The following is a 25,267-nucleotide window of genomic DNA, read 5'->3' on the forward strand; positions in this document are numbered from 1 at the left end:
TAATCAAGACAATATGGTACTGGCACAAAAACAGAAATCTCGATCAATGGAACAGGATAGAAAGCCCAGAGATAAACCCACGCACCTACAGTCAACTAATCTATGACAAAGGAGGCAAAGATATACAATGGAGAAAAGACAGTCTCTTGAATAAGTGGTGCTGGGAAAACTGGACAGCTACATGTAAAAGAATGAAATTAGAACACTCCCTAACACCATACACAAAAATAAACTCAAAATGGATTAAAGACCTAAATGTAAGACCGGATACTATGAAACTCTTAGAGGAAAACATAGGAAGAACATTCTTTGACATAAACCACAGCAAGATCTTTTTTGATCCACCTCCTAGAGTAATGGAAATAAAAACAAAAATAAACAAATGGGACCTAATGAAACTTAAAAGCTTTTGCACAGCAAAGAAAACTACAAACAAGACAAAAAGACAACCCTCAGAACGGGAGAAAATATTTGCAAATGAGTCAATGGACAAAGGATTAATCACCAAAATATATAAACAGCTCATGCAGCTCAATGTTAAAAAAGCAAACAACCCAATCCAAAAATGGGCAGAAGACCTAAATAGACATTTCTCCAAAGAAGACATACAGATGGCCAAGAAGCACATGAAAAGCTGCTCAACATCACTAATTATTAGAGAAATGCAAATCAAAACTACAATAAGGTATCACCTCACACCAGCTAGAATGGGCTTCATCAGAAAATCTACAAACAACAAATGCTGGAGAGGGTGTGGAGAAAAGGGAACCCTCTTGCACTGTTGGTGGGAATGTAAAGTGATACAGCCACTATGGAGAACAGTATGGAGGTTCCTTAAAAAACCAAAAATAGAATTACCATATGACCCAGCAATCCCACTACTGGGCATATACCCAGAGAAACCCACAATTCAAAAAGACACATGCACCCCAATGTTCATTGCAGCACTATTTACAATAGCCAGGTCATGGAAGCAACCTAAATGCCCATCGGCAGACGAATGGATAAAGAAGTTATGGTACATATATACAATGGAATATTACTCAGCCATAAAAAGGAACAAAATTGGGTATTTGTAAAGACGTGGGTGGATCTAGAGACTGTCATACAGAGTGAAGCAAGTCAGAAAGAGAAAAACAAATATCGCGTATTAACGCATATATGTGGAACCTAGAAAAACGGTACAGATGAACTGGTTTGCAGGGCAGAAATAGAGACACAGATGTAGAGAACAAACGTATGGACACCAAGGGGGGAAAGTGGCGGGGGGGCGGGGGGGTGGCGGGATGAACTGGGAGATTGGGATTGACATGTATACACTAATATGTATAAAATGGATAACTAATAAGAACCTGCTGTATAAAAAATAAAATTCAAAAATGGAAAAAAAAAACTGGTACAGGGGAAAAAATCCGTTAACCAAGAAAAAAAAAAGGTGATTAAAAAAAAAATTTTAGGGAATTCTCTGGCAGTCCAGTGGTTGGGACTCCACGCTTTCACTGCCAAGGGCCCGGGTTCAATCCCTGGTTGGGGAACTAAGATCCCGCAAGCTGCGAGGCCAATAATAAATAAGTATTTTACCTAAGATATCTGGACTCCTCTGATGGTTTTCAGTATAGACAGAAAAATGTATTCCAAAGTTATTTATTAAAAATTTGGCTTTCAATCCTATGATGGAAAATCCTAAAATTCTATGATGAAGAATAAATATATAAACCATATGACAAAGCAACTTATGTATCCTTCTCAGATTGCTACTGAAAAGCTATCCAAAGTTAGATAACTTTGTTAACAAGGTCATACTTTGTATTAAAGGAGCTAAGAGAGTCTTACTTAGTAACCAGGTTAGATATTTTGATCTTGACTTTTAAATCTTGATCTGAAACAAAGGAGCTTACCTGTGCTGTTACTGCAGATAAAAATCCCTGGTGTGGGAATCTGAGGGGACGTTAGTAGCCAGCCTCCTATCTCCACCGGAGGTCACACCTACACAGCTGTAGATGCTCCTTCACCTGCCTCAGAACACAGGGACACCTGCGTGAAGGCCAACACCAGCCAACACAACACTAGTCAACACCAGCCAACACAATACCAGCCAACACAACACCAACCAACAACACCAGCGTGCTGGCTCAGCTGTCACTCACAGGGCCCGGAGCCTCACGCTCTTCTTTCTTCCTATGATGAGCACATGTCCTGTGCTCATTACCATTGAGTTCTAGTCTCAAATCTTCAGCTACATAGTTCTATTATCTTCCATAAGTCCCTTAACTTCTCCAGAGCTGTTTCTTCACCTGTCAGCGTTCAGTGGTTTAGGCCAGACTCACTTGAGGTTGATGGGGGCAAGGGGAGGCCCCGACTGGCCCCCACAAGCATGCTTGAGAGTGTCTCTAAGCGTCTACGACATCTGGCTCGACCCATGGTTAAGAATCCCGAGGTTAGGGACTTCCCTGGTGGCACAGTGGTTGGGAGTCCACCTGCCAATGCAGGGGACACAGGTTCGATCCCTGGTCTGGGAGGATCCCACATGCCGTGGAGCAACTGAGCCCGTGTGCCACAGCTACTGAGCCTGCGCTCTAGAGCCTATGAGCCACAACTACTGAGCTCGCATGCCACAACTCCTGAAGCCCACGCACCTAGAGCCCGTGCTCCGCAACAAGAGAAGCCACCACAGTGAGAAGCCCATGCACTGCAATGAAGAGCAGCCCCCGCTCACCACAACTAGAGAAAGCCTGCACAGAGTAACGAAGACCCAACACAGTCAAAAATAAATTTTAAAAATATTTTAAAAAAAAGAATCCCAAGGTTAAATGACATCTAAAGTCCAATAGAGCTATAAAAATTCTCCAAGTACAATCCCACAACACTTGATGCGAGAGGAATTTTGTTTGTTGTTTTGTTTTATGTACACTTTCAACTTTGTTTTTAAGAGACAGCCAAATGCAAGAAAGGAGCTGAGATCATTAGAACCTGAAGTTTTATGTAACTGAGCCTCACAAAAAGCACAGAAATGCATTTCTGTCTCTTTTTTCAACTGGTTTCTTTAACAATACGTGGGCAGCCATTCAAGTCTACAAAACTGAGACCACACCAGAGTCACTGGCCAAGGTCAGACGATGGAGGACACCTGCCAGTGGCCACTCTTTCAGAAGCTGAGACCTCAGGAGGAATTACAGTCTTCAAATCAAAAGAAATAAGCATTCAGCCTGCGTTAGACAGCATCAGACAGGTGCCCCTGGGTTCATTCTATATACCTTATTTCTGTCACAGTCACGGCTCCAATCAAAGAGTAAGATGTATGATAAAGGCAAGCCACTGCTTTTTGCATTTAAGAAATAGTTTTGACTCAGGAAACTCAAATGTATCAACAGATATTCAAGTTGTATAAAAATGCCAATTTCAGTATGGAAAAATAAATATAAAGCAATGAATGCAAATCAAATTTTAAAAGAGAATGGATTTCAAACCAACTTCCTCAGGTAATGCATTTATCTCCTCCACAAGGTTCAAACAATTCAAAAATAAATAAATAAAAACCTAAAAGTTTGCTGGGTTGTTGATATTTAGATCATAGTGATAAAAAAAACATTAAAAAAATTTTTTTACTATATGCATCATAGTAATATGTATTTCAAACTCCATATGAAAATTAAATTCAAGGCAAATTTAAACACTAAGGGCCAATGTTACCATATAATGCCGCAGGAGACACTGAAACATCAGGGTTAGGAGAAACTGAAAAGGGAAAATGCTTGCCAAAATGATTATATGTGTTTCCAAATCAAAGAGAACTGATTCTTTGAAAGTGAATGTCAAGCGTTCCAACTGTTACAAAGAAGAGCTGCACAGGCTGTAAGTGCTATAAGAACTCAGGAGCAGAGTTCCTAAGGGACAGAGAAGCAGGTCACGAATTTCGAAAACAACACGTTTTGTGGTTTTAAAGATACAACTTGAAAATAGATATATCACTGAAAAAAAACCTAGGTTTATTTACATATGACTCTGATTCAAAAGGTTAACTGCTCTCCCTCTCCCCAGGAACACTGCTATTTATGCACATTTCTTCATCTTTCTCACCCAGCCTTATGATCAAGTACCGAATTGAAGACTTTTAAAGCACAAATTAACATAAATTACAGTGCATTTAGTTCACAGCCCAAAAAGGTAGACAAGGAATTTACCACCAGCGGAACATCCAGTCACTCTAACCAGGCAACCGCATGCCCCACGTGGCAGGAACAACCATCCTTTCTCAACCGACAGAGACGGTTCCTCCTCAGGAACATGCATAACCCACAGTTCATAACATAAATCATATACACCACACTGATGGGCTGCTTTGTTTCCACCCTGTTTGAAGACCCTCCGATAAAAGAGCTGCTGCCTTTCGAAAGAACATATATGAATCCTCCAACTACATGGCCTGAATTTTGTATTCACTATGAGCCACGTTTCATGCTGGTCCTTCCGACTCTTGGTCGCCAAGGCCTGTTTTGGCTGGCATTATGACATGGTGAGACACTAACTACAGTAAGGGGTGTAGACTAAGAGTCAAGTTAGGGACTTCCCTGGTGGTCCAGTGGCTAGCACTCTGAGCTCCCAATGCAGGGGGCCCAGGTTCGATCCCTGGTAAGGGATCTAGATCCCACATGCCACAACTAAGACCTAGCACAGCCTAATTAATTAATTAATTAATTAATTTTTTTAAAAAAGAATTAAAAAAAAAAAAGAGTAAAGTTAAAGACCTAGGCCCTGCTTGATGCTTTCTAAAACACGGTGTTCAACAGTCTGTTTTTGCTCACCTCAAGGATGATAAAGTTCATCATGGTCACCTACACGCATTTCACTTCTCTTTAACATTTAAGTATTAAAAGCTCTGGATTCATCTATTCTTAAATTCAAAATTATCTCAGCCTACTTTAACTTGGTTGCCGTTTCAGACGAAACCACCTAATCAAGAAATGTCAAAGGAGAACTAAGGAGTACAATTAATGCCTAATTCCCAGCACAAATTTCCCTAAAAATAACTAAAGAGGCCTTGCTTCAATCCAAATCAGAAATAGCTCAATCTGGCGACAGCGTGTTTTTGGAAGAAAATTTATTTGCCCTAGAATAATTTGAGGGTAGCAAATACTAAAGGTTTGTATTTTTTAAACTAATACTTGGAGTACTATAATATGCACATTTTCACCCAATTACATAGCTATTATTAAGCTAAACGTAATATTAAATATATACATAAGCTATTCTTGAAAATATAAATTGTATTTAAGCTTAGGAGCTTCTTATTAATTGAGGCTGTGAAAAAAAGCAAGAATGTACAACTTTTGCAACGCAGGAGTAAGAGGGGATCTAACTTGATGATGTCATATGGACACAGCAAAGCAATGTCACAAAACTTATCAAGAACACACTTCTTCCCGTCTGGGTGACATCAGTGAGCAGCATTATCTTTCCTGCTATGATTAGGAAACTATTCTGGTAACAAAGAAACAAAACACTCTTCCAACTTATCCACACATATACATTCTACTTTCTAAGTCATTCTCTCTTAAAAAAAAAAAAAAAAAAAAAAAGGTGGTTACATTTTATGAAATAGAACTTACATATTCCTAACTTGTTACATATTCTTAAAGTATTGACACTTTTCTAACAAGCACTTAACAAGAACATATGTTTTAGTGTTTTATGATAAACAGTGTTGTACTTTGAATTATTTTGGACAGAACTGCAATCTCTCACTGACGAGGAGTGGCACTGTCTATCGTGGAAAGAATGATTGGTATAAAAATACAACTGTGAGCACACAGAGTTACACTTCAATCAAATGTGATCCTTCTACACGTTGCTCTTAATAGAACACGGAAAAGCATGAGACAAAAAGCCTTAGCATGTTATCTCTACACACACACACACACACACACACGTTGGATACTACAAATTTCTAGTGTATTTGAATACAAAATCCACCCAATTTCCTTTGCTTTGTACCTGAGGATAATTAACAAAGGGGTTCAAAATAATTATCTTTAGGCCCTAGAAGACCAAAGCAGCTTTCTTCTGAGTTCTGTGTCTTCTACTTAAAAAGGAAGGCTCTATAACAAGATAAAATGTACATCTATATAACTTACAGTTCTTAGGGTTTCTTTTTGCTGAATTAAAAAGCCATCTAACTTTCTGAGTTAGCTTCATTGTTCTTCTACCGTTAAGCAACCTTGTCAGAATGTGTCATTCTGCTAACTTCCATGTCTAGATTGTGATTTTCTACATAATCAAGATGTAGAAGTAAGTCAGCATAGAGACAGAGACATATAGACAAATGATCACAATGATAGTTTTGTAGTAAATGACTGAAATCCACACACTGGACCATGCACACGTCCTGATGCATGAATTCCAGCCATTTACTCCAAAATGGTTGTGTTTTGGCTGAGGCAGATTTTTCAGCCTCACACACTTTAAATTGAATGCTTTGTCTTGTGAGCCCAGCAAACTGTCCAAGATATGACATTTCTGCTTCTCTTAGTTTTTTTCCACTTAATACACGATCTTAACTCTCTTGACAACTCTCAGAGGTATCATTATACTCTTGCCTTAATCATTAACCCTCAGCCCGCAAAAGTATACAAACCCTGATTTTGAACCCTATTTTCTATGGCAACCTTTCCTCAAGCAAAACAATGCACAAAGCTGAAATTATACGGTTGCTTAAATGTCACACGCTGGCCTCTATCAGAGAAACAAGGCTCTGAGGACGGGACATGTCTTCCTTGAGGGGGAAGAAAACCATGTCTTTCTTTGTCATGAGTGTCACCCACTGCCACACACATAATGACCCAGGAACTCTGAGCAGGAATCTAACTGCTCTTCAGCGACACAGCCAATGTCCCCGTGCATCCTCCAGAAGACCACGTCTCATCTTTAACATGAAAAGTAATCTCATCTTACCCAACAGCTTGGAATGTAATCACTTAAAAGCATGTCATGAGAGCAGAACGCCATCACTATTATTACCACCCCTAGAACTACAAGCAATTAGAAGTTGTTTCAGGCAGGAAGTTTGGAACGCTCAGCAGAATTTAATTAGACAAACTGGACTTTGGCAGAGAACTCAAGGTGAACACCCTACTTCTATAAATAATGTTGTGGAATCCTTAATGACAAGACAGGGCACTCACATTGAAATTCTCAAGCACGGGATTCCAGCATGCAGGCCCCTGCGCTCAAGTTCAAGCAGAGTTTTCAACCTGATGCTTCTTCAAGGCGGAAGAGAAAAGATTCTGCCAACTGAATCAGTGCCCTTAATTTCCTCATTCATTTCTGGTATTATTTTCTGTATAATCTATATAGATGGTTTACTTTCTTAAAAACAGGTTTTAATCTGTGTCCTCAACTCAAATTATACTGATCTGCACATAAACAACTGTCACACTGAAAAAAATCACGATTGTTGAGAATTCCTAACATCTGTTAGGGTTGTGATTTCTGCTGGAGGAAAAAGGTGAGTGATTTGGGATGTCTCAGACTTGACTTGTTTCTGATATGTCAAGGTTCTCCATGACAACAAGGAAAAGAAGGGGGAAAAGAGGAAATTAAAATGACTCAAGATTTAGCAGACATGTGAGGACCAAAATAAGTGTAGAACTGATGATACATATGAGTTTTGAGTGTCCACTTCTTTTTTTTTTAATTTATTTATTTTATTTATTTTTATTTTTGGCTGTGTTGGGTGTTCACTGCTGCGTGCGGGCTTTCTCTAGTTGTGGCGAGCGGGGGCTACTCATCCTTGCGGTGTGCGGGCTTCTCATTGCAGCGACTTCTCTTGTTGTGGAGCATGGGCTCTAGGCGCACAGACTCAGTAGTTGTGGCGCACGGGCTTAGTTGCTCCGTGGCATGTGGGATCTTCGTGGACCAGGGCTCGAACCCGTGTCCCCTGCATTGGCAGGCAGATTCTTAACCACTGCGCCACCAGGGAAGCCCCTAAGTGTCCACTTCTATATACCACTGAGAGATGTTCCAAAACACACATCCTTCAGAAACTAGCCAGATAAATATCACGTATTTGAGCTGAATTTGAATCATATGGAGGAAGTCGTTCTGAAGCACTTCTCTGTAATGTCAATCGTGACTACTTGTTAACGGAGCTCAAAAATAACCATTCTACCAAAAGGCCACTGGGGGGCACACAAAAGCCATGGCACTTGTCCAAAAATAAATGATGAAAGGAAAAAAAAATCACATTCTATGTGAGATGTTAGTTGACTTTTTACCAATTATTATTGTTGTTTAGTAACTGAAAAAGACCTCCAAAAATATTAATATTAAGGAGGAATCTTTTCAATTCTAACAGATAATACTATTTAAAAAAAAATGTGGTATGTATTATTTGAACAGCCTCAAGTTACATACTCAACAAATAGATAGTAAAACAAAACAACAAGAAAGCACACAGCCAGAATCGCTTCCTATCATTTACATTTCCGCGTGATAGCCTCCAACTATTTTTTAGGAAAAAATCAGTTTAATTCCACATAGTCCTATGGAATATTCCTATGAAATTATATAAACACTAATTTGCTTTTATTCTAATATTTTGTTTATGTACAAAAGTCAACTAATCCTTTCAGTGAGATGTTTGGGTAGCATGAGGGTCCTCATTAAAACAATGTTTTAGGAGAAGAGTTCGCATTAGGAATCAGAATCTTCTGATAACATTAGGACCTTGTGTTGTGACAGTGAGTAATTTAAACCCATGTAAAAAATAAACAAACATACACACAAATAGATAATAAACATTCACAAACCCACTGATGGTGCAGAAAATGTCAATATGTTTTTGAAACTATAAAAGAATGTTCAAATTAATCAAGAAACTTTTTCCAAAAGTTGCAACTATTTTCAACTCCAAAGAAAATTTAGAGGGATAAGAAATTTATGTACCAACCTTCCTTTTGTTGATTTCTGCAGTGACTCTTTTGAGGTTCAATGACCTTGAAAACCTCAGTGTCTTCACTGAATCTTTCCGAGAGGTTCCAGAAGAGGAGTAATAGTTCTTCGCGGGTTTCCTTGTCAATCTGTCTGCCATCTCAACCCATTAGGAAGGCAAAATCCACAGTGACTCAGGTTCCAAAACTAACTACAGAAAAAAATGATCCCCAGATAAACAGTCCCCCAAACCCAGATACACAGCCTATGTTTTGCTCAGTCCTCTAGAAAGGGCAACAAATTGCAAACAGGTGGGAAATATAGGACAGAACCCTCTCCATTAAGTAACCCTCCATGGAAGCAAGAACTTTGGATACAGCAGGGAGACCAGGGACACAGCTTCCACTGCATCAAATGAAAACACCCTTCACCAGTTAAACAGGCCAGGAGTAGTTGTCAGGAGTGACACCATGGTGTAGCAACACACCTTGGAGTCAGCAGAATGTGAGTAAACACAGCAGGTTCAAAGAAGTCTCTTTAACTCATTCCTTGCCAAAACAGACAGCCAGCTCTAGGACAGAATGGAGTCCCAACCCCTACTTCAAAGCAGGAGCCCTCTTACTCAGCAGGACTATTTTCTAAACTCCTTGAACATTCTCTTCTTCCAGTGAATAAGAAGTGGAGTGATCTGATGCTCAAATACTTTTACTCAGAAAAGTACAGGACAAAATATTCACAAGAAAAATGAAATAGGAGTCTGGAACACCCATCCTCTGTCCCAGAAAGCAGAGGAGGGCATTTTATGTCCCTTCTGAAGGCAGCAAGAGCATTGTTCATGCAGTTTATCTCAGGTCTAACTGAATGATGCTGAGTGCGAGGAAGGACAGGAAAACAAGGTAGATGAGAACTCAGAGAACTCAGTTTCTAGTGAGTACTGAACACTACAAATATTCACAACACAATTAATACTCATGGTACTATTAACACTAGAGCCCCACAAAACTCAGTGCTTTGGGACCCACACAGCCTAACTCAAGGACTGAAAGGAAGTACAGTCAAGGTAATGTTTTTAAATTGAGCTCATAATCCTAAGAGTTTATTTTTGTCACAAGTGGCACACCAATATTATTTTTAAAAACACACACCAATCATTAAACAAACTACATAACTGAAAAAACTACATAACCGAACATTAGCCTATACCAGAATATCTAGCTGAAAAATCATACAAGTAGGGGAATTTTAAAGGGGACAATGTTAAACAAAGTAGTCATCTGCTATGTCAGTTGAAGGCAGAATTATCTTTATTCAAGACTGCCTAGGGCTTCCCTGGTGGCGCAGTGGTTGAGAATCTGCCTGCTAATGCAAGGGACACGGGTTCGAGCCCTGGTCTGGGAAGATCCCACATGCCACGGAGCAACTGGGCCCGTGAGCCACAATTGCTGAGCCTGCGCGTCTGGAGCCTGTGCCCCGCAACGGGAGGGGCCGCGATAGAGAAAGGCCCGCGCACCGCGATGAAGAGCGGTCCCCGCACCGCGATGAAGAGTGGCCCCCGCTTGCCGCAACTGGAGAAAGCCCTCGCACGAACCGAAGACCCAATACAGACAAAAATAATAAACAAATAAATAAATAAATAAATAAGAAAATCCTTTAAAAAAAAAAAAAAAGACTGCCTTTCTGGGGGAGGGAAAGGCTTATTTTTTCTTTTTTTTTTTTTTGGCCATGCCGCTCAGCTTGTGGGATCTTAGTTCCCCGATCATGGATCGAACCTGGACCCTCGGCAGTGAAAGCACCAACTCTTAACCACTAGACTGCCAGGGATTAGAAGCATTTCTGGTCTGGACGCTGAACATACCTCCTAACTTATCCAGCCTGAATATTCCCACCTACCTATGGACCATTTCTTGCTTTAAAAGTACTTGGAATTACTTTAAATTAGACTAAGAAAAAAAAGAGAGAGAAAAGAGATAACCAAATTCTAGAATGTGGAACAAAAGTGTTTTAGATGCAAAATATTTTGTTAGCATTTTCATCTTCCTGTTTTATGATGGATCCCCAAAGGCAAGCATTTCCTATTCCCTTCAACATCTCAAGTTCTGCCTGGAATGGAACAAGTGCTCAATAAACATGTCTGAGCCAAATTAAAGAAAATGATGCTGTTATTAAAAAAATAATAATAATAATAATGTGACTGCAGCTAGGTTTCAGTCTCAAGTTCCTAGTACTGAGAAATCTCTGCTGACACTACACACTACTGCTAATAACAAAATGCCTGAGGACAATCGCCATTTGACTGTCCCCTTAAAAAGAAGTGTTGCTTAATATTTTGAAAGAAATTAAGCAATCTATTAGGCATTCCAGTGCAGGGACTATCAGAATTCTGAAATACAGGATACAGATTCTAGGATTCCACTATTCCAGGTGAGTTTCTGGCTTTATACTATGTGCCTTTATTATATTAAATAAGCTCTTTCCTGAGTGGCAGTCAGGTGCTTGCCATCTAAGATCAAATGGTTATAGCACTCACAAATTTCTCAAGGCTTTCTGAGTGGGATTTTCTGCACGTGTCTTAGAAATAATACTATCACTGCCTCATGTCTGAGGAGTCATCTCCCTGAGCTGTCTCTTTATAGCCTTTTATACTCAGTTGTTTTCCTCAAAATCTAAATTTCATGTTACTCTCATTCAAATGTTTTGACTCAGAAGAACTTGAGTTCATTTTCCACATTTTAACACTAATTTCCTAATTAAAATGTTATTAGGATTTTCCATCACAGTGAAGGCAAGTATTAAGCTGAAGGTGTGCACCATTGGAGGAACCAATAAAGACTGGTTAGAATGACTAGGTTAGAATGATTGCAAATTTCTGCCACGTGGAAACGCTATTTGTCACATGCCTTTAAATACCATCTATTCTATATAGTTGTCATTTCCAAATTCATACCTCCAACTCCAATCTTTCCCTTGAGCTTCAGAACTATATGTCCAATGACCTACTTAACATCTCTGCTTGGATGTCTCAAAGGCATTGCAAAATCAGTTAAATATCTCAATAGGAAAGAGACTTGAATGTCTCCACCCTGACATCTTGCATTTAAACGAAATGGACCTCCAAAGTACCCCCCACCTAGCTCCAGTTAAGACTCTAAAATCACCCTCACTCTGTCTTCTTTGCGCTCATTGCTCACACCTACAATGCATTCTTCCCAAAGCAACCGTCTAAAGATACACCTCTAATTGTATCACTTCGCAGTTTGACAGTTTAAGGGCTTTTTATTACATTTAGTAGCAAATCTCAAATTGCTTAATATAGTCCTTAATACCCCTCCCTTCCTCTCCAACCCCATCATTTCCCCTCTCCCAGCTGCCTGCTGCATCCATGCCACGCTCGTCCGCTTAGGATCCAGGACCCTTTTTTCCACGTCAGGTTGCTGTACACGCTGCTCCCTCTGCCTGCAGCTCTTCCCAGATCTGGCTCCTTCTCAGCCACTGGAACCAGCCCTCCCATCTCCTCCTGAGAGCTGTCCTTGCCCAGACTCACTGCCTGCAGCTCTTCCCAGATCTGGCTCCTTCTCAGCCACTGGAACCAGCCCTCCTGTCTCCTCCTGAGAGCTGTCCTTGCCCAGACTCACTGCCTGCAGCTCTTCCCAGATCTGGCTCCTTCTCAGCCACTGGAACCAGCCCTCCTGTCTCCTCCTGAGAGCTGTCCTTGCCCAGACTCACTGCCTTTGGAGTCTCTTTTCCTCACTGCAAGGAGAGCTCTGTGAGATAAGAGGACACCCCCCAACACGATATTCCCTCAGCACCTCCAGCTGTTTCTCCAGTATATTAGAGACTGAAAAGCGTTTGTTGAATGAATGTCAGAAAGATGAAATGAATGAAGGAATGAGTCAGTCTGTAAGATCTGCTTAACCTTTGCTCAAACAGATGCTGTAATTTTAGTCTGATACATGAACATGAGGCATCCATAATTGTGATAATAATCAATAATTGTGATAGGAATCAATAATTGGGATACAATTATACATGGCACTAACCTCCTGGCATTTTAACAAACACTCATATAAGAAGATTACATATAAGTGATCTAACAAAATTAAAGACAGTCGTTAAAATCAATATATCTTTACTAGCTAAACTAGCCTCTTTCTCCAACCCCAACCAACGATAAAAATGTTTGTTATCTGGGACCAGTCAATCGCCCAAAGAAGCGAAAGAGACCTGCGGATTCAGGAAGTATATTTGGTTCTCCCTCTTCTCAAACCAAGGACACTACCATCTATCCAACTCTCAGGGCTGATACAAAGTTACAGCCATATCCTGCTACAGTGTATAGCACATGAGGCTTCAGTTTTATTAGTTGACTTATTTTGGAATTATAAGAGGATCAAAGGGTCCAGGCTCTTCCTATTTTCCTCCTCTTTTACTATAAAATCCAGGAGGAAAAAAACCCTGCTATTTTCTACATAATTATACATGAATAACTGTATGAATGAATGAATGGGATGATCTTGTTTATCATCTATAATTACTTCTCCAATTATTCAGAAAATATTAATGAGGAAGAAACCAACAGTCATCTACCTTCCTCCTTCTTTTCCTTTTTGTGATGAAAACAGTTTATTATATACCTGAAAAGTTGAATTGTATACATTTCACTCTAGATAGGAGAGAAAAGAAAACCTAAACATTTTAAAAGTTGAAAGTTATTATAAAACAGCTTTTCACAGCATTTATTCTGGAGCACTTGTTTTGAGATGTGCTGTTTTTCTGGAGAATTGTCAGTGTTGGCCAAGTAATATTTTAAGACTGTAAACAAGGCCTTCCTTCCCCCTGCCCCCCAATTTTAACTGAGATGTAACTGACATATAACATTGTGTAAGTTTAAGGTGTACAAAGTGTTGATTTGATGCACTTATTACACTGCAAAATGATTATAACCTTAGTATTAGCTAACACCTGTATCATGTCACATAATTACCATATCTTTTCTGTGGTGAGAACATTGAAAATCTACTCTCTTAGCAACTTTCAAGTATGTAATACAGTATCACTAACTCTAATCACTATGCTGTTCATTACCTCCCCAGAACTTATTCATCTTAAATGTGCACCCTTCAACCAACATCACCCCTTTCCTCCCACGTTTCGGCCCCTGGTAACCACCATCATTATAATCTCTGTTTCTACGGGTTTGGCCTTTTTAGATTTCACATATAAATGAGATCATACAATACATATTTCTTTTTCTCTGGCTTATTTCACTTAGCATAAATTCCCTAAGGTCCATCTATGTTGTCACAAATGACAGGATTTTGGTCTTCCTTATGGCTGAATAATATTCCTCTGTGTGTGTGTGTGTGTGTGTGTGTGTGTGATCCATTCATCCGTGGACGGCCGCTTGGGTTGTTTCCATATCTTGGCAATTGTGAATAATACTTCAATGAACATGGGAGAGCAGACATTTTTTCAAGACAATGTTTTCATTTTCTTTGGCTAAATACTCAGAGGAGGAATTGCTGGATCCTCTGGTAGTTTTAGTTTTGATTTTTTTGAGAAACTTACATACTGTTTTCCATAGCGGCTGCACCAATTCACATTTCCACCAACAGTGCACAAGGCCTCCCTTTCCTCCGCACCCTCGCCAACAGTTGTCGTCTCCTGTCTTCTGATAACAGCCATTCTAACAGGTGTGAGGTGATACCGTGGTTTTGAGTTGTGTTTCCCTGATGATCAGTCATGTTGAACACATTTTCAAGTACCTGTTGGTCATTTTGTATGTCTTCTTTGGAAAAACGTCTATTCAGCTCCTCAGTCCATTATTTGATCTGATTGGTTTTTTGAGTTCTTTACATATTTTGGACGTTACCCCTTGTCACATATATGGTTTCCAAATATTTTCTCCCATTCTGTAGGTTGCCTTTTCCTATCATTGGTAGTTTCCTTTGCTGAGCAGAAGCTTTTTAATTTGATGTATTCCCACTTGTTTATTTTTGCTTTTGTTGCCTTTGCTTTTGATTGCAAGACTCTTGGTTTGGTTTGTTTTGGTTTTTAATGATACAGTCCTTGTTGGCTCCTAAATACTAAAAATCGAAACTGGGATCTTTGCTTCTTTTCAGAAAAGAACATACATACTGATAGCATACTAGGAATCCTCAAATTCTAAAGACGCAGAAAATAACATATTTCTTCCCTCAACTGTTACTGAGCACCTATTATGTAGCAAGCTCTCTTCAAAGCGACAGGAATGTAAAATAAGTAAATGAAAATGAATATCTACAGAAATTCATTTTATGAAACAAATACCTAAGATAGCCTGGCTTATTTGTTTGTTTTTAAACCATTAGACACTGGTATTTAAAGAATGACTAGTTCACCTAATTCAATGAATGGCGGTAGCAATGGTGACCAACAATGAGGACAGTTATTACCATTTCCTGGGGTCCTACTTTTGCCAAGCACAACGCTGAAACTTTAACACAGATTCTCAGGCTTAAACTTAATATGACCTTGTAAGGTAGGTACAATCATTAACCTCCCTTTAGGGATGGGAAAACTGAGGTTAGAGAGATTAAATACTTTGCTCATAAAGTAAAGAAGTCATGGGGCCAGAATTCAGACACAGGCAGTGTGGCTTCCTTCCCCCGACCCCGCAAAGAAGATGCACCTTGCTGATGGAGCAATAGAAAAGCAACATGCAGCAGACCAGGCAACCAAGCCCTAGCCTACAATTAACATGATAACTGTCCCCCACTCCTCCTGACTCACCGGGCGGCTCCAGCCAAGCAAAGTCCTCACTGCCTCCCTCAGGAAGGCTGACAAGCCAAGACTCTACAGAGAGTCCCCACCTCCAAAGCTCCCACTGCTTCCGAGGGGCCGTGCAGGGCCCGGGCCCCCTTTTCTGTTCCCTTGCACTAACACCCCTCACCCATCACCACCTCTGCTACACCTGGCCCTGTGCTCCCCGACCCACCCACCCACAAATTGACGAGCTGGGGGCGAACCGGTACTCGTGAAATACTTACATGTTGGGAAATAATCCCTTTGAGTTAATTAATTAGCCATTTAATGCTCTACTTGGCACTTAATTTAAATATTTTCTTCTTTAGAACCTAACTCAAAGAAATCCATTTAGGAGGAAATTAATCAAGGCATCTAGTTAAACGAAGTCTGTTTATACAAATTATTTCAATTCCAAGTTAGCAAACTTTTTTTTTTAAAACATCTTTATTGGAGTATAATTGCTTTACAATGGTGTGTTAGTTTCTGCTTTATAACAAAGTGAATCAGTTATACATATAATGTGGCAAACTCTTTAAATCATTCCTTCCCTATGCCAATTCATACTAAAGTTAAAAAAAAAAAAAGATGTTTATATTCTAACCTCAATTTAGAACTGCCTAATGCTCTCTTCATATTGGAATTAGGCAGAAGGAGAATTATGGAGAAATTAAAAAACAGAAAGTAACAAAATCCCCAGTTATTCACCTACTCCACCCTCAGAGATAACTATTTCAGTCGGTCCCTTAAACCCTTTCCAATGTACATAACTGTTTGCACTAAAATTAGACCATATTTTGAATGTTGTTTTAATCTGATTTAACAAATTTATATCAGATTCACACATCGGTCTGCGCTTCTGTTCCAAATATCCAACTGCCTAACTGACACCTCCAAGGCACCCCAACTGACTAAAATCAGGACTAAATCCTGATCTCCCCACTGGGTCCCAAGTCACCCCCCCAGCACGCACTCCCCGCCTTGGGGAATAACCTCACCATCACATTTACCTATTAAGCCGCCTCAGATCTACCTACTCCCCACCTCTCCACCTTCTCCTCCATATCCGTCTCCCACCTCCCCCAAAACCCACACACTGGCCCCCCTGGGTCCACTCTGCCTCCTGCCCATCCATTCCTGACACACTCAGTTGGGGATATTTCTCACATGTAAATCTGATCCCCTAACACCCCCTCGTTCTCACCTGGCTGTCCTTCAGATTCCAGCTGGGTCGCATTTTTTTTAAAGGCAAGTCCTGCTTCACCCTGAGCTTGGGCACATCTTCCACAGGACCGGTCCTTTTCCTCAGAATCATTACCTATCAGAAATTCTGACTCTCACAATAGATCATAAGCCCCAGTAGAGCAGGAAACATGGCTACTTTTGTTCAACAATGTATCACAGCACTAAGCTCAATGCCTGGCACACAATAGGTGCTCAGCAAACAGGTTACATTAATTAAAAATACTGAAAGAAAAAAAAAGACTAAGTCTTTTCTTTCAAAGAAAATTATTATATGTGCTATCTTTTAAATTATTATTATTATTCAGGCACCCTGGTTTGAAAAAATTCTCTACCTAACCTTTATCCAGCAGGGGGAGGGACACTCAGCTTTGGTTCAACATTGCAGCTTTGACTTGTCTATTCCATAAATGCCTCTGTGCTAGCTTTCACTGACATGTAGAAATTGCTGCTTGCCCACAATCCCAATACATTTTAAAAGTTTCTTTTTCTCCACATTCTTCTACGGGAGGACACTGGCCAGACTGTCCACCAGAGAATCCTGGCTTCTTTCCAACAAGCAGCAATCAACAGTCTCCACAACAACCCTTCACGGTGCCTGGACCCCACTCTAAACACACAAACTCTTCAAAGAATTTACATTGCTATCCCATCCAACCCTTCGTACAAAAAGCAGGACACCAATAGTGGAAGATTATTTCCCAAGGTCATCCCCAAAACAGAACACACATGACATCATTCTAGGTCAAAACAAAATGACATCCCAGTGTGACAGAGGAAATGCTTGATGCCACACCTTAAATCACCTTCAGCACCAAAGACATAAAAGAGAAGACAATGGTGTGAGTGAGAAAAAGACACTCTTCTTGCTGATCCCCCCCCTACTGCCAAAAGCACCCTTCCCCCCACCCCGACTCTAAGCGCTGGTCACTTCCCCCTGAAACCTGTTTCCACCCAAGGTCAGTGTGAGGTGCCAGACTGGAGGGAGAAGTGAGTGAACGCCCAGGATTTTTACTCTGTCGTCTATGTACTAAGTTTACTGTAGTTCACAGAGGGAATGACGGGAGGGACAGAGAACTGAGAGAGGCTCACCGATAGTAAATTATAAATAATGAAGAGCAAACGAGGAAGAAATTCAGACAGAGCGCAGCGCAGCACTCAGGAAGGCTCGCATTACGGCTGTTGTAAACGGTGCTGGGGATGGCGTGAAATCCACTTCAGCTTTTCACAATTTGGCGGAATGTCAATGAGAAGACAGAATCAGATCCTAAGAGTAAACAGAGCAACAACCCTGCCTGGAAGCAGCAATGTCCAGAAGGGATGAACAAACAGGGCACGCCTTCATGCCCAAAGTAGACCTAGATATTCCATGTCTCAGAAAATCAAACCTACTCCAAGAACACAAGACAACCCACACTCACACCATTTTTGAATACATTTGGGTAAACCCTAGAATTGGAATCGTATCAGCACTAAATGAAAACTTCCTCAGTGCTGTGCATTGAACTCTAATAACTAAAGGATAATGAGCAAAATTACAGCTAAATAGATACTTCAATTTTCTTCCGTGATCATTTGAATTTTGCCTCTTAATCCTCATTTCCCTGTATTAAAAAATATTTTTTCATAATTTTACAGATTCAGTGACCAGGTATAAAATCTGTATCTCTGAGAGAGTTTTCCCCATTACAGAGACGGACAGGAAGGCAGGGCCACTGAAGCCTTGTTTTCACAGTTTGTGAGCAGAAATAGCACCCTGGGGTGGGGTGGGGAATAAAATTCAGGTGCCCAGAGGAGTTTCCTAAAACAGGACATGTTTTTAAAGAGGAATTTTATTGTTTAGGAGAATGTTTTTCTAACCTAAAAGCAAAATAGGTGTCAAGATCCTTAGCCAGAGAAACTGCCAAGAAAAGTTGAAAACACTTCAGGGTGATTAAATCAGAATCAAGTTTCAGAACCATGGAAAAGAGCCATACAACTCACTACACACAGTCCCTCACTTTGAATAATGCATCCAACAACACGGGTGAATTTGGGTGCTGGGATTCTGGATTAATTATATTTTCACAGTTATAACTTAAAATGGGTCCTTTAAGATGCTCCTTCAAAAATTTAAATTAATTATACACATACACATATTTAAATATTTCTGAACAAATAAAACAATGATTTAAAAACTATTTTAGTCAGCAGTACCTTGTACCCTCTACCGTTTTTCTATCTGAAAACTGAATTTAATCTACATGATGTATAATTGTCTGAAAACTTATTTCACTTACTAATATTTAAAACCTTTTTCTCAGGTTAAAAGATTTTTTTTAACCTACATAGGATATATAATAAAAGATTCCAGAAAATGTAGATTTATCATCAAATTCACATAAGAATATAAAATCTAAAACACGGTTTGTTTATCCTATGATTTCAATATGCAGCTGTTTTACATTACACAGTTTCCTTTACCTTTGGTTTTTATGTGCGATCTAATGGTTGTGCTGAAAGAAGAGTGTATTATTTTCAGTTGCTGAGTAACAAATTGCCCCCAAATTTAAACAAGAACATCAAACCCCTTAACCTGGTTGATCTTTATAGATCCAACAGCTGCAGAGTCCACGTTATTTTCAAGTACACATGAAATGCCCACCAAAAAAAAAAGACCACAAAATAAGTCCCAATATGGTTTTAAAGTTCTTTTTTAAAATCCTGTGGCTGAACATCTACATCGCAATACTCCACCTACTCAAAATGTGAACTGTGTTTGGAGCGTGAACACTGATGGGGGTGCAGGGAGGAGCGTTACCTGTGCCCCGTGAACCTGCCCGGCGTGTATTATACCATGTGGGCTGAAGAATAAAGTAGGATGGTACCAACTCGGGGGAAAACTACATTTGTGTTCAATCAGAAAGGAAACAGGTTTCATTATCTTGTAATAACCTGTAATGGAAAAGAATCTGAAAAAGAATATATGTATATGTATATAACTGAATCCCTTTGCTGTACACCTGAGTCTAACATACATTGTAAATCAACTACACTTCAATTAAAAGAAAGGAAGGAAGGAAGGAAGGAGGAAGGAAGGAAGGAAGGAAGGAAGGAAAGAAACAGGTGGAGAAACAGGAATGCTCACCACTGCTGCTGGGTGCAAAAGACATACCCAGGACCACTCAGCTTCCTCCACAGAAATCCAAGAATCCAAAACAGGACGCATGAAAGAGCACATAAATCCCTAAAAGAAAATACTGTGCAGCTATGTAGGCATAGCTATGGTTAATGGATGTGGAAATGTTATTTATCATCAACTCCAAAAAAGCAGGCTACTACTCAATCCTTTTTATTTAAGAGGAGAAAAGTGTGTGTCTGTCTCTGAAGGAAAAAGTGTCAGGATGCAAAGCCCACTCAAATAGCGGCAGTAATGAGCTTTAAGCAGCAAGGGGGTCACAGGTGACTATTTCCTTCTTTGTATGTTTCTTTTTCCTCATAAGAAGCTGTATTATTTTATAGAAGAAAAACAACCAAAAAAAGAAAAAGAAAAAAGAAAAGGAAGAGGAAGGGAGAAGAGAAAATATTAAAAGTTCAATACAACACATTAGTTCATCTCTTTCCAGCATTATGGCTGGGAAAGGGCAACCTGTTTAAATTCTTCATAAATTTCTGTAGTTTAAGCTCTGGAGCTGAGCTGCACAATAAGATGACTATAATTTAAGTCTCTAGAGGATGCTCTTCATGTGGATTGCAGGAAAAGAATTTGAGAGCCACCCTATTCCTGGCTCACAGAAGAGCCTGACAAGGAGAACTGACCCCAGGAGAAAGAGCAGCAAATCACAGACAGGCAGGAAAGTTCTGCATTTTTGACACCACATGCTCCCAGCCCACGGTAGCTGCAGGGAACAAACCCCACGACGGCAGGGGCTAGTGAATCAAACATCCGTGACGTTACACAATACCTGGTACCCCGGAAGTTTCCATTTTCCTTAAGATTTCAAGAAAACACATAAGACATCGGCCGGTTCTGAGCCAGGCGCTATGCTGTCAGGAATGCAGGCGGGGATAAGCACAGCAGCCGCGCTCGCCCAGCCCACAGCCCCGGAGGCAAGGGGCCAGCGGTTGGAGAGCTCCCGGGAGGAACAGGAGTGGGCACTGGGCCATTTACCTTCCTCGACCCCACGCAGTCACCCCGCTGCGCAGCCCACCCTGAGCTATCACAGGCCGCGAAGAACAGGTGAGGACGTGGCCGCCAGCCCTCCCGGCATCTCACAGCAGGTCAGACACGAGGGGGTGTGGTCACAGCCTGCTAAAGCTGGATTCAAGCAATTGAGAAGCCGCTGACTCCTGTGCCAGAGCCCAACATCCTGCCACAGATTCCTAACACGTTCTGAGTCACTCCTCTGCCTCATTCCCTCAAGGAGGACAGACAGGAGGGTGGATACAGGCCAGTGATGCCTCCATCACAGCCAACAGTGAAGGTGCTGTTGCAGTGTGACGGCACTCGGAGAGGAGCCACGGACGAAAGGGCGGCTTCCTGAAAGCCAAGCCCACCGGGAGGAGGCTGGGATGCAGCCGGGCCGTGCCAGCTGCTGGGATGGGCCACCACGGGCATCAGAACAGAGACCTTGTATGTCGCACATGGAAACAGTGAGCATAATGACAGGCCTGAGTTGTCGGGAAAGATGTTACATTTGGTTAAAATAAGGGGCGGATGGCATGGAAACCTCTTAAAGATATTTCCATTTAAAACGCTACAATTTTAAAAGTTCAAAACCTAGTATTAAGTCCCAGATATCAAGAAAAGCATTATACCCTGGGGAGATTCATGATACTTATTATAAAACAAACATACCAGTATGAGTGGCCCAAATGTCCTTTAAAAATACATGTGTCTGAAACAGGAAGGAAAGTGCTCCCCCCACCCACGCCCTCCCCCCCCCTTCACAGAATGCGCTCAGAGCCGCTTTCCTGGACTTGCACTCACTCTGTCTTTATCATCCGCCACGTCACAGAGGATGTCGTCGAGATCGAGAATCCCTCCGTCTCCATGTTCCAGTCGATGCACTTGTATCCAGTAGTTTGGATCCTGTATGAAAGAACAGACAGCAAGTTAGCACCACCAAAAGGGAACGCAACAATTTACACGGGGATAACCTCCTGCCATGAAAGGGAATCGACCTCATCAAGAATATCCCAACTGACTGAAAATCCAAGTGGCTCCCTCTCTTTGGTTGAGTCAATTTTCTTTTTCTGATGATGGAGTCACTCCTGCATGCACGTCCCTTTGGCTCAGACGCCAATACACTATTGTGATAGGAACTGCAGAAACGAGCAAAACTCTCTGCACACGAAATATTAATTCCTCTGAGGTACGCTGGGTTTCCCATGGTCCGATATGAAATACTTATTAATCCTCCCAATCCAATCTACTGAGATATTCTAATAAGCAAGCAACATATACTGTGTGTCTGAAAAGCTCATGTCACAGCCTATCTGAAGAAAAGGAGGTTGCCTGCCTTGGTGGCTGAAAGTTACCCCTACAAACAGGTCTAAATATACTGACACAGAAGAATGTTAAGACCACAAGTAAACAAAGCAAGCTCAGAACAGCATGTGTGCTTGAGTCTATTTCTGTAAAGACAAAGTTACATACACTTGTATGTGTGCATACGGCAATGTCTCCAAGGATGCACACCAAAATTTGCAATGTTTATCCCTGTGGGTGGGACTGGGGGAGAAGGAAGAAAAAAGACTTCATTTTAAGCGTTACACACTTCTACCTGCGGTGTGTGTGTGTGTGTGCACGTTCATGCATGTGCACACACATATATACACACACATACATATACACACAATATAACATAAAATCAAGCTCTAAAATTATGTGAAGAGAGAACATAGTTGTTCTTAAACTTCTATAATCATTCTCTTGTGTACTTAAATGAAAATATACTAAACTATACCTTTTGCCGTTAGCTACTAAATCATCCACAGCACAGAATTACTAATAAAAAGTTCAATTCAAGGTAACACTCCATTTTCCCAGCCTAACCAGTGATGTTTGGTACAGTTTTTTCTTAAAGGAAAGGCTGGGATAGAGGAGGCACAAGATTAATGAGAGTTAAAATACAGATTCTGGACCCTACTCAGATCTGCTGACTCTGACCTTCCAGGGGTGGGGTCAGGCAATCCATACCCTTGAAGCTCTCCAAGGGCATCTTTAAGAGAGCCATGACTAAGAATCACAAAAAATGGAACACATAAAAAATGAAGAATTATCAATCCCTGTCATTTCTAACCAGCACAGAAGGCAGTCCAGCCCCTAACTCTCAAAGTTATTAAACATTATCATAAAAACTACTATACCAATAACCCAGAGTTCCTTTGTACCCTTATCTATCTAGATTTCTTTAATAGATCCAGTGCTGAAATCAACTGTTCATCTAGAACACGGAGAGTAAGCTTGTAGAAAACACACACACCACACACACACACACCACACACACACACACCCCCCACACCCCCCACCACACACACACACACACCACACACACACAAAACACACACCACACACACACACCACGCACATACCACACACACACCCTTGGCATCCCCTTCACTCACTGGTCCTTACTCTGCATAATTCCCTGGTTACAATGTCATCCAGAGAGTTCTTAAGAAACCCGCTGCTGTGAGTCAAGCCAGGCTCCAGAATTTGTCATTTCTAGAATCGTTGAGCTGTTGAAGAACAAAGTCCTGAAACAAACTATACTCCTACTCTTCCTTACCAAATGGTATTAACTCTCCAAGAGAAATGGAGAAGAATGAATAACCTGGGGGCGAATAAAGAGAAAGTCATCATCCCCAGCCACTCACCACAAGCAAGCTGCCGGATGACCTAATCAACCTAAATATCAGCTTCCACTTCTAAAGCAACTTTATGCACCCAGAAGCAGGCTGACCTCTAAAACGTAGCTTATAAAACACATTCTTAAAGCCTCTTAATCCTCCTCACTCTTTCCGCATGAGATCACAACCTACTGCCTTTCTATAACACTTGGAGCTACTCCTTTGAAATAAATTCCCTCCTAAAGATTTCCCAACCTCTTAAATTGGTACTTGAAAACCTGCTAGGGTCCAGCCTCTCTCCCACCACTTCCCCTCTCACAGCCCGCACTGTGCCCTGTATAACTGCACCCCTCCTCCCATGCCCAGTGCCTGGGGACCCACCTTACCCCTCAGGCTGACCATTCCCATCCATCAAGACTCCTCAGCCATCCTCTTCCCCAAGAGCTTCTCCTGACCGGAACATCCCAAGAAAGGTTAGAGCTCTATCTCCAGCCTCACTGTTAATGTCTCTAAAAACCATAATGGTATGATGCAAACTAATATATAGAGGATGGATAAACAACAAGGTCCGACTGTACAGCACAGGGAACCGTATTCAATATCCTATGATAAACCGTAATTGAAAAGAATATTTTTTTAAAAAGAATGTGTGTATATATATATATCTCTCTGAATCACTTTGCCGTACAGCAAAAATTAACACAACACAACTACACTTCAATAAAATTTTTTAAAAGCCATAACAGTATGGAAAATAGTACTCAGATGTCAACTTTGAGCCTTTAAAAGCTGTATTTTTCCAAATGCTAAAATAATAGTACAATATCTTCTGTGGACCCTACTTTGCCCTCGAGCTACCACACCTCGACCCTCTTGACAGCCAAATTTTTAAAATATCTGTCGTCTCAGATTCTTCTCCCATAACCCTGTTCCAATCAGGCTTCCTCCCCACCATGGTTCCAAAACTGTCCGTCAAGGTCACCAACAGCCTCCATGTTGCTAAAGGAGTTCTCAAGACCCATCTTCCTTGGTCTATCAGCAGAATTCAATGCCGCTGGTCACTCCCTCCTCCTTGAAACACTCTGCAAACTTGGCTTAACATCCTTCAATGATCTGATCAAGGCTTGTCTAATTCTGAGATTCAGTTGTTGACTTCTGCCTCCAGAGAGGTCCTGATTCAATGGTCAGCTATGCCAAGTAGCCCTGACAACACCATATCAAGGCATTCATCAGGCTGGTGCTTATTAAATGTCACTCCATACCATGTGCTGAATGGAAACAACCATTTGGAGAGAAGGCACCAAGAGGGAATCATCAGTAATCTCAAGAGAGCACAGCACACTAAAAAATCAGATCTGAGCAGTGCACGTGAAAATGACCTCCTCCCGCAACAGTATGAAAACCAGGAAGGAGGCTTTTTGCCACTGAGAAATACAACTCCTTGGAAGGGTAGTCTCTCAGGAGATTTTAACTCACAGCCTTCATG

At 40.9% G+C, this 25,267-nt stretch overlaps 1 protein-coding gene across 16 annotated transcripts in view; it reads right to left on the reverse strand.

Annotated features, from left to right (window-relative positions):
• The window catches only part of PARD3 (par-3 family cell polarity regulator), a 635,042-nt gene that overhangs the window by 506,067 nt on the left and 103,708 nt on the right, over positions 1-25,267 (reverse strand). For all 16 annotated transcript variants that reach the window (XM_057542617.1, XM_057542614.1, XM_057542615.1 and 13 more), the window contains exon 2: positions 21,917-22,018. In XM_057542617.1, coding sequence (XP_057398600.1) covers positions 21,917-22,018 — 102 coding nt within the window. The remainder of the gene's footprint in view (positions 1-21,916; positions 22,019-25,267) is intronic.

Source organism: Balaenoptera acutorostrata, chromosome 3 (genome assembly GCF_949987535.1).
Source record: "Balaenoptera acutorostrata chromosome 3, mBalAcu1.1, whole genome shotgun sequence".
Classification (NCBI taxonomy): Eukaryota; Metazoa; Chordata; class Mammalia; order Artiodactyla; family Balaenopteridae; genus Balaenoptera; species Balaenoptera acutorostrata.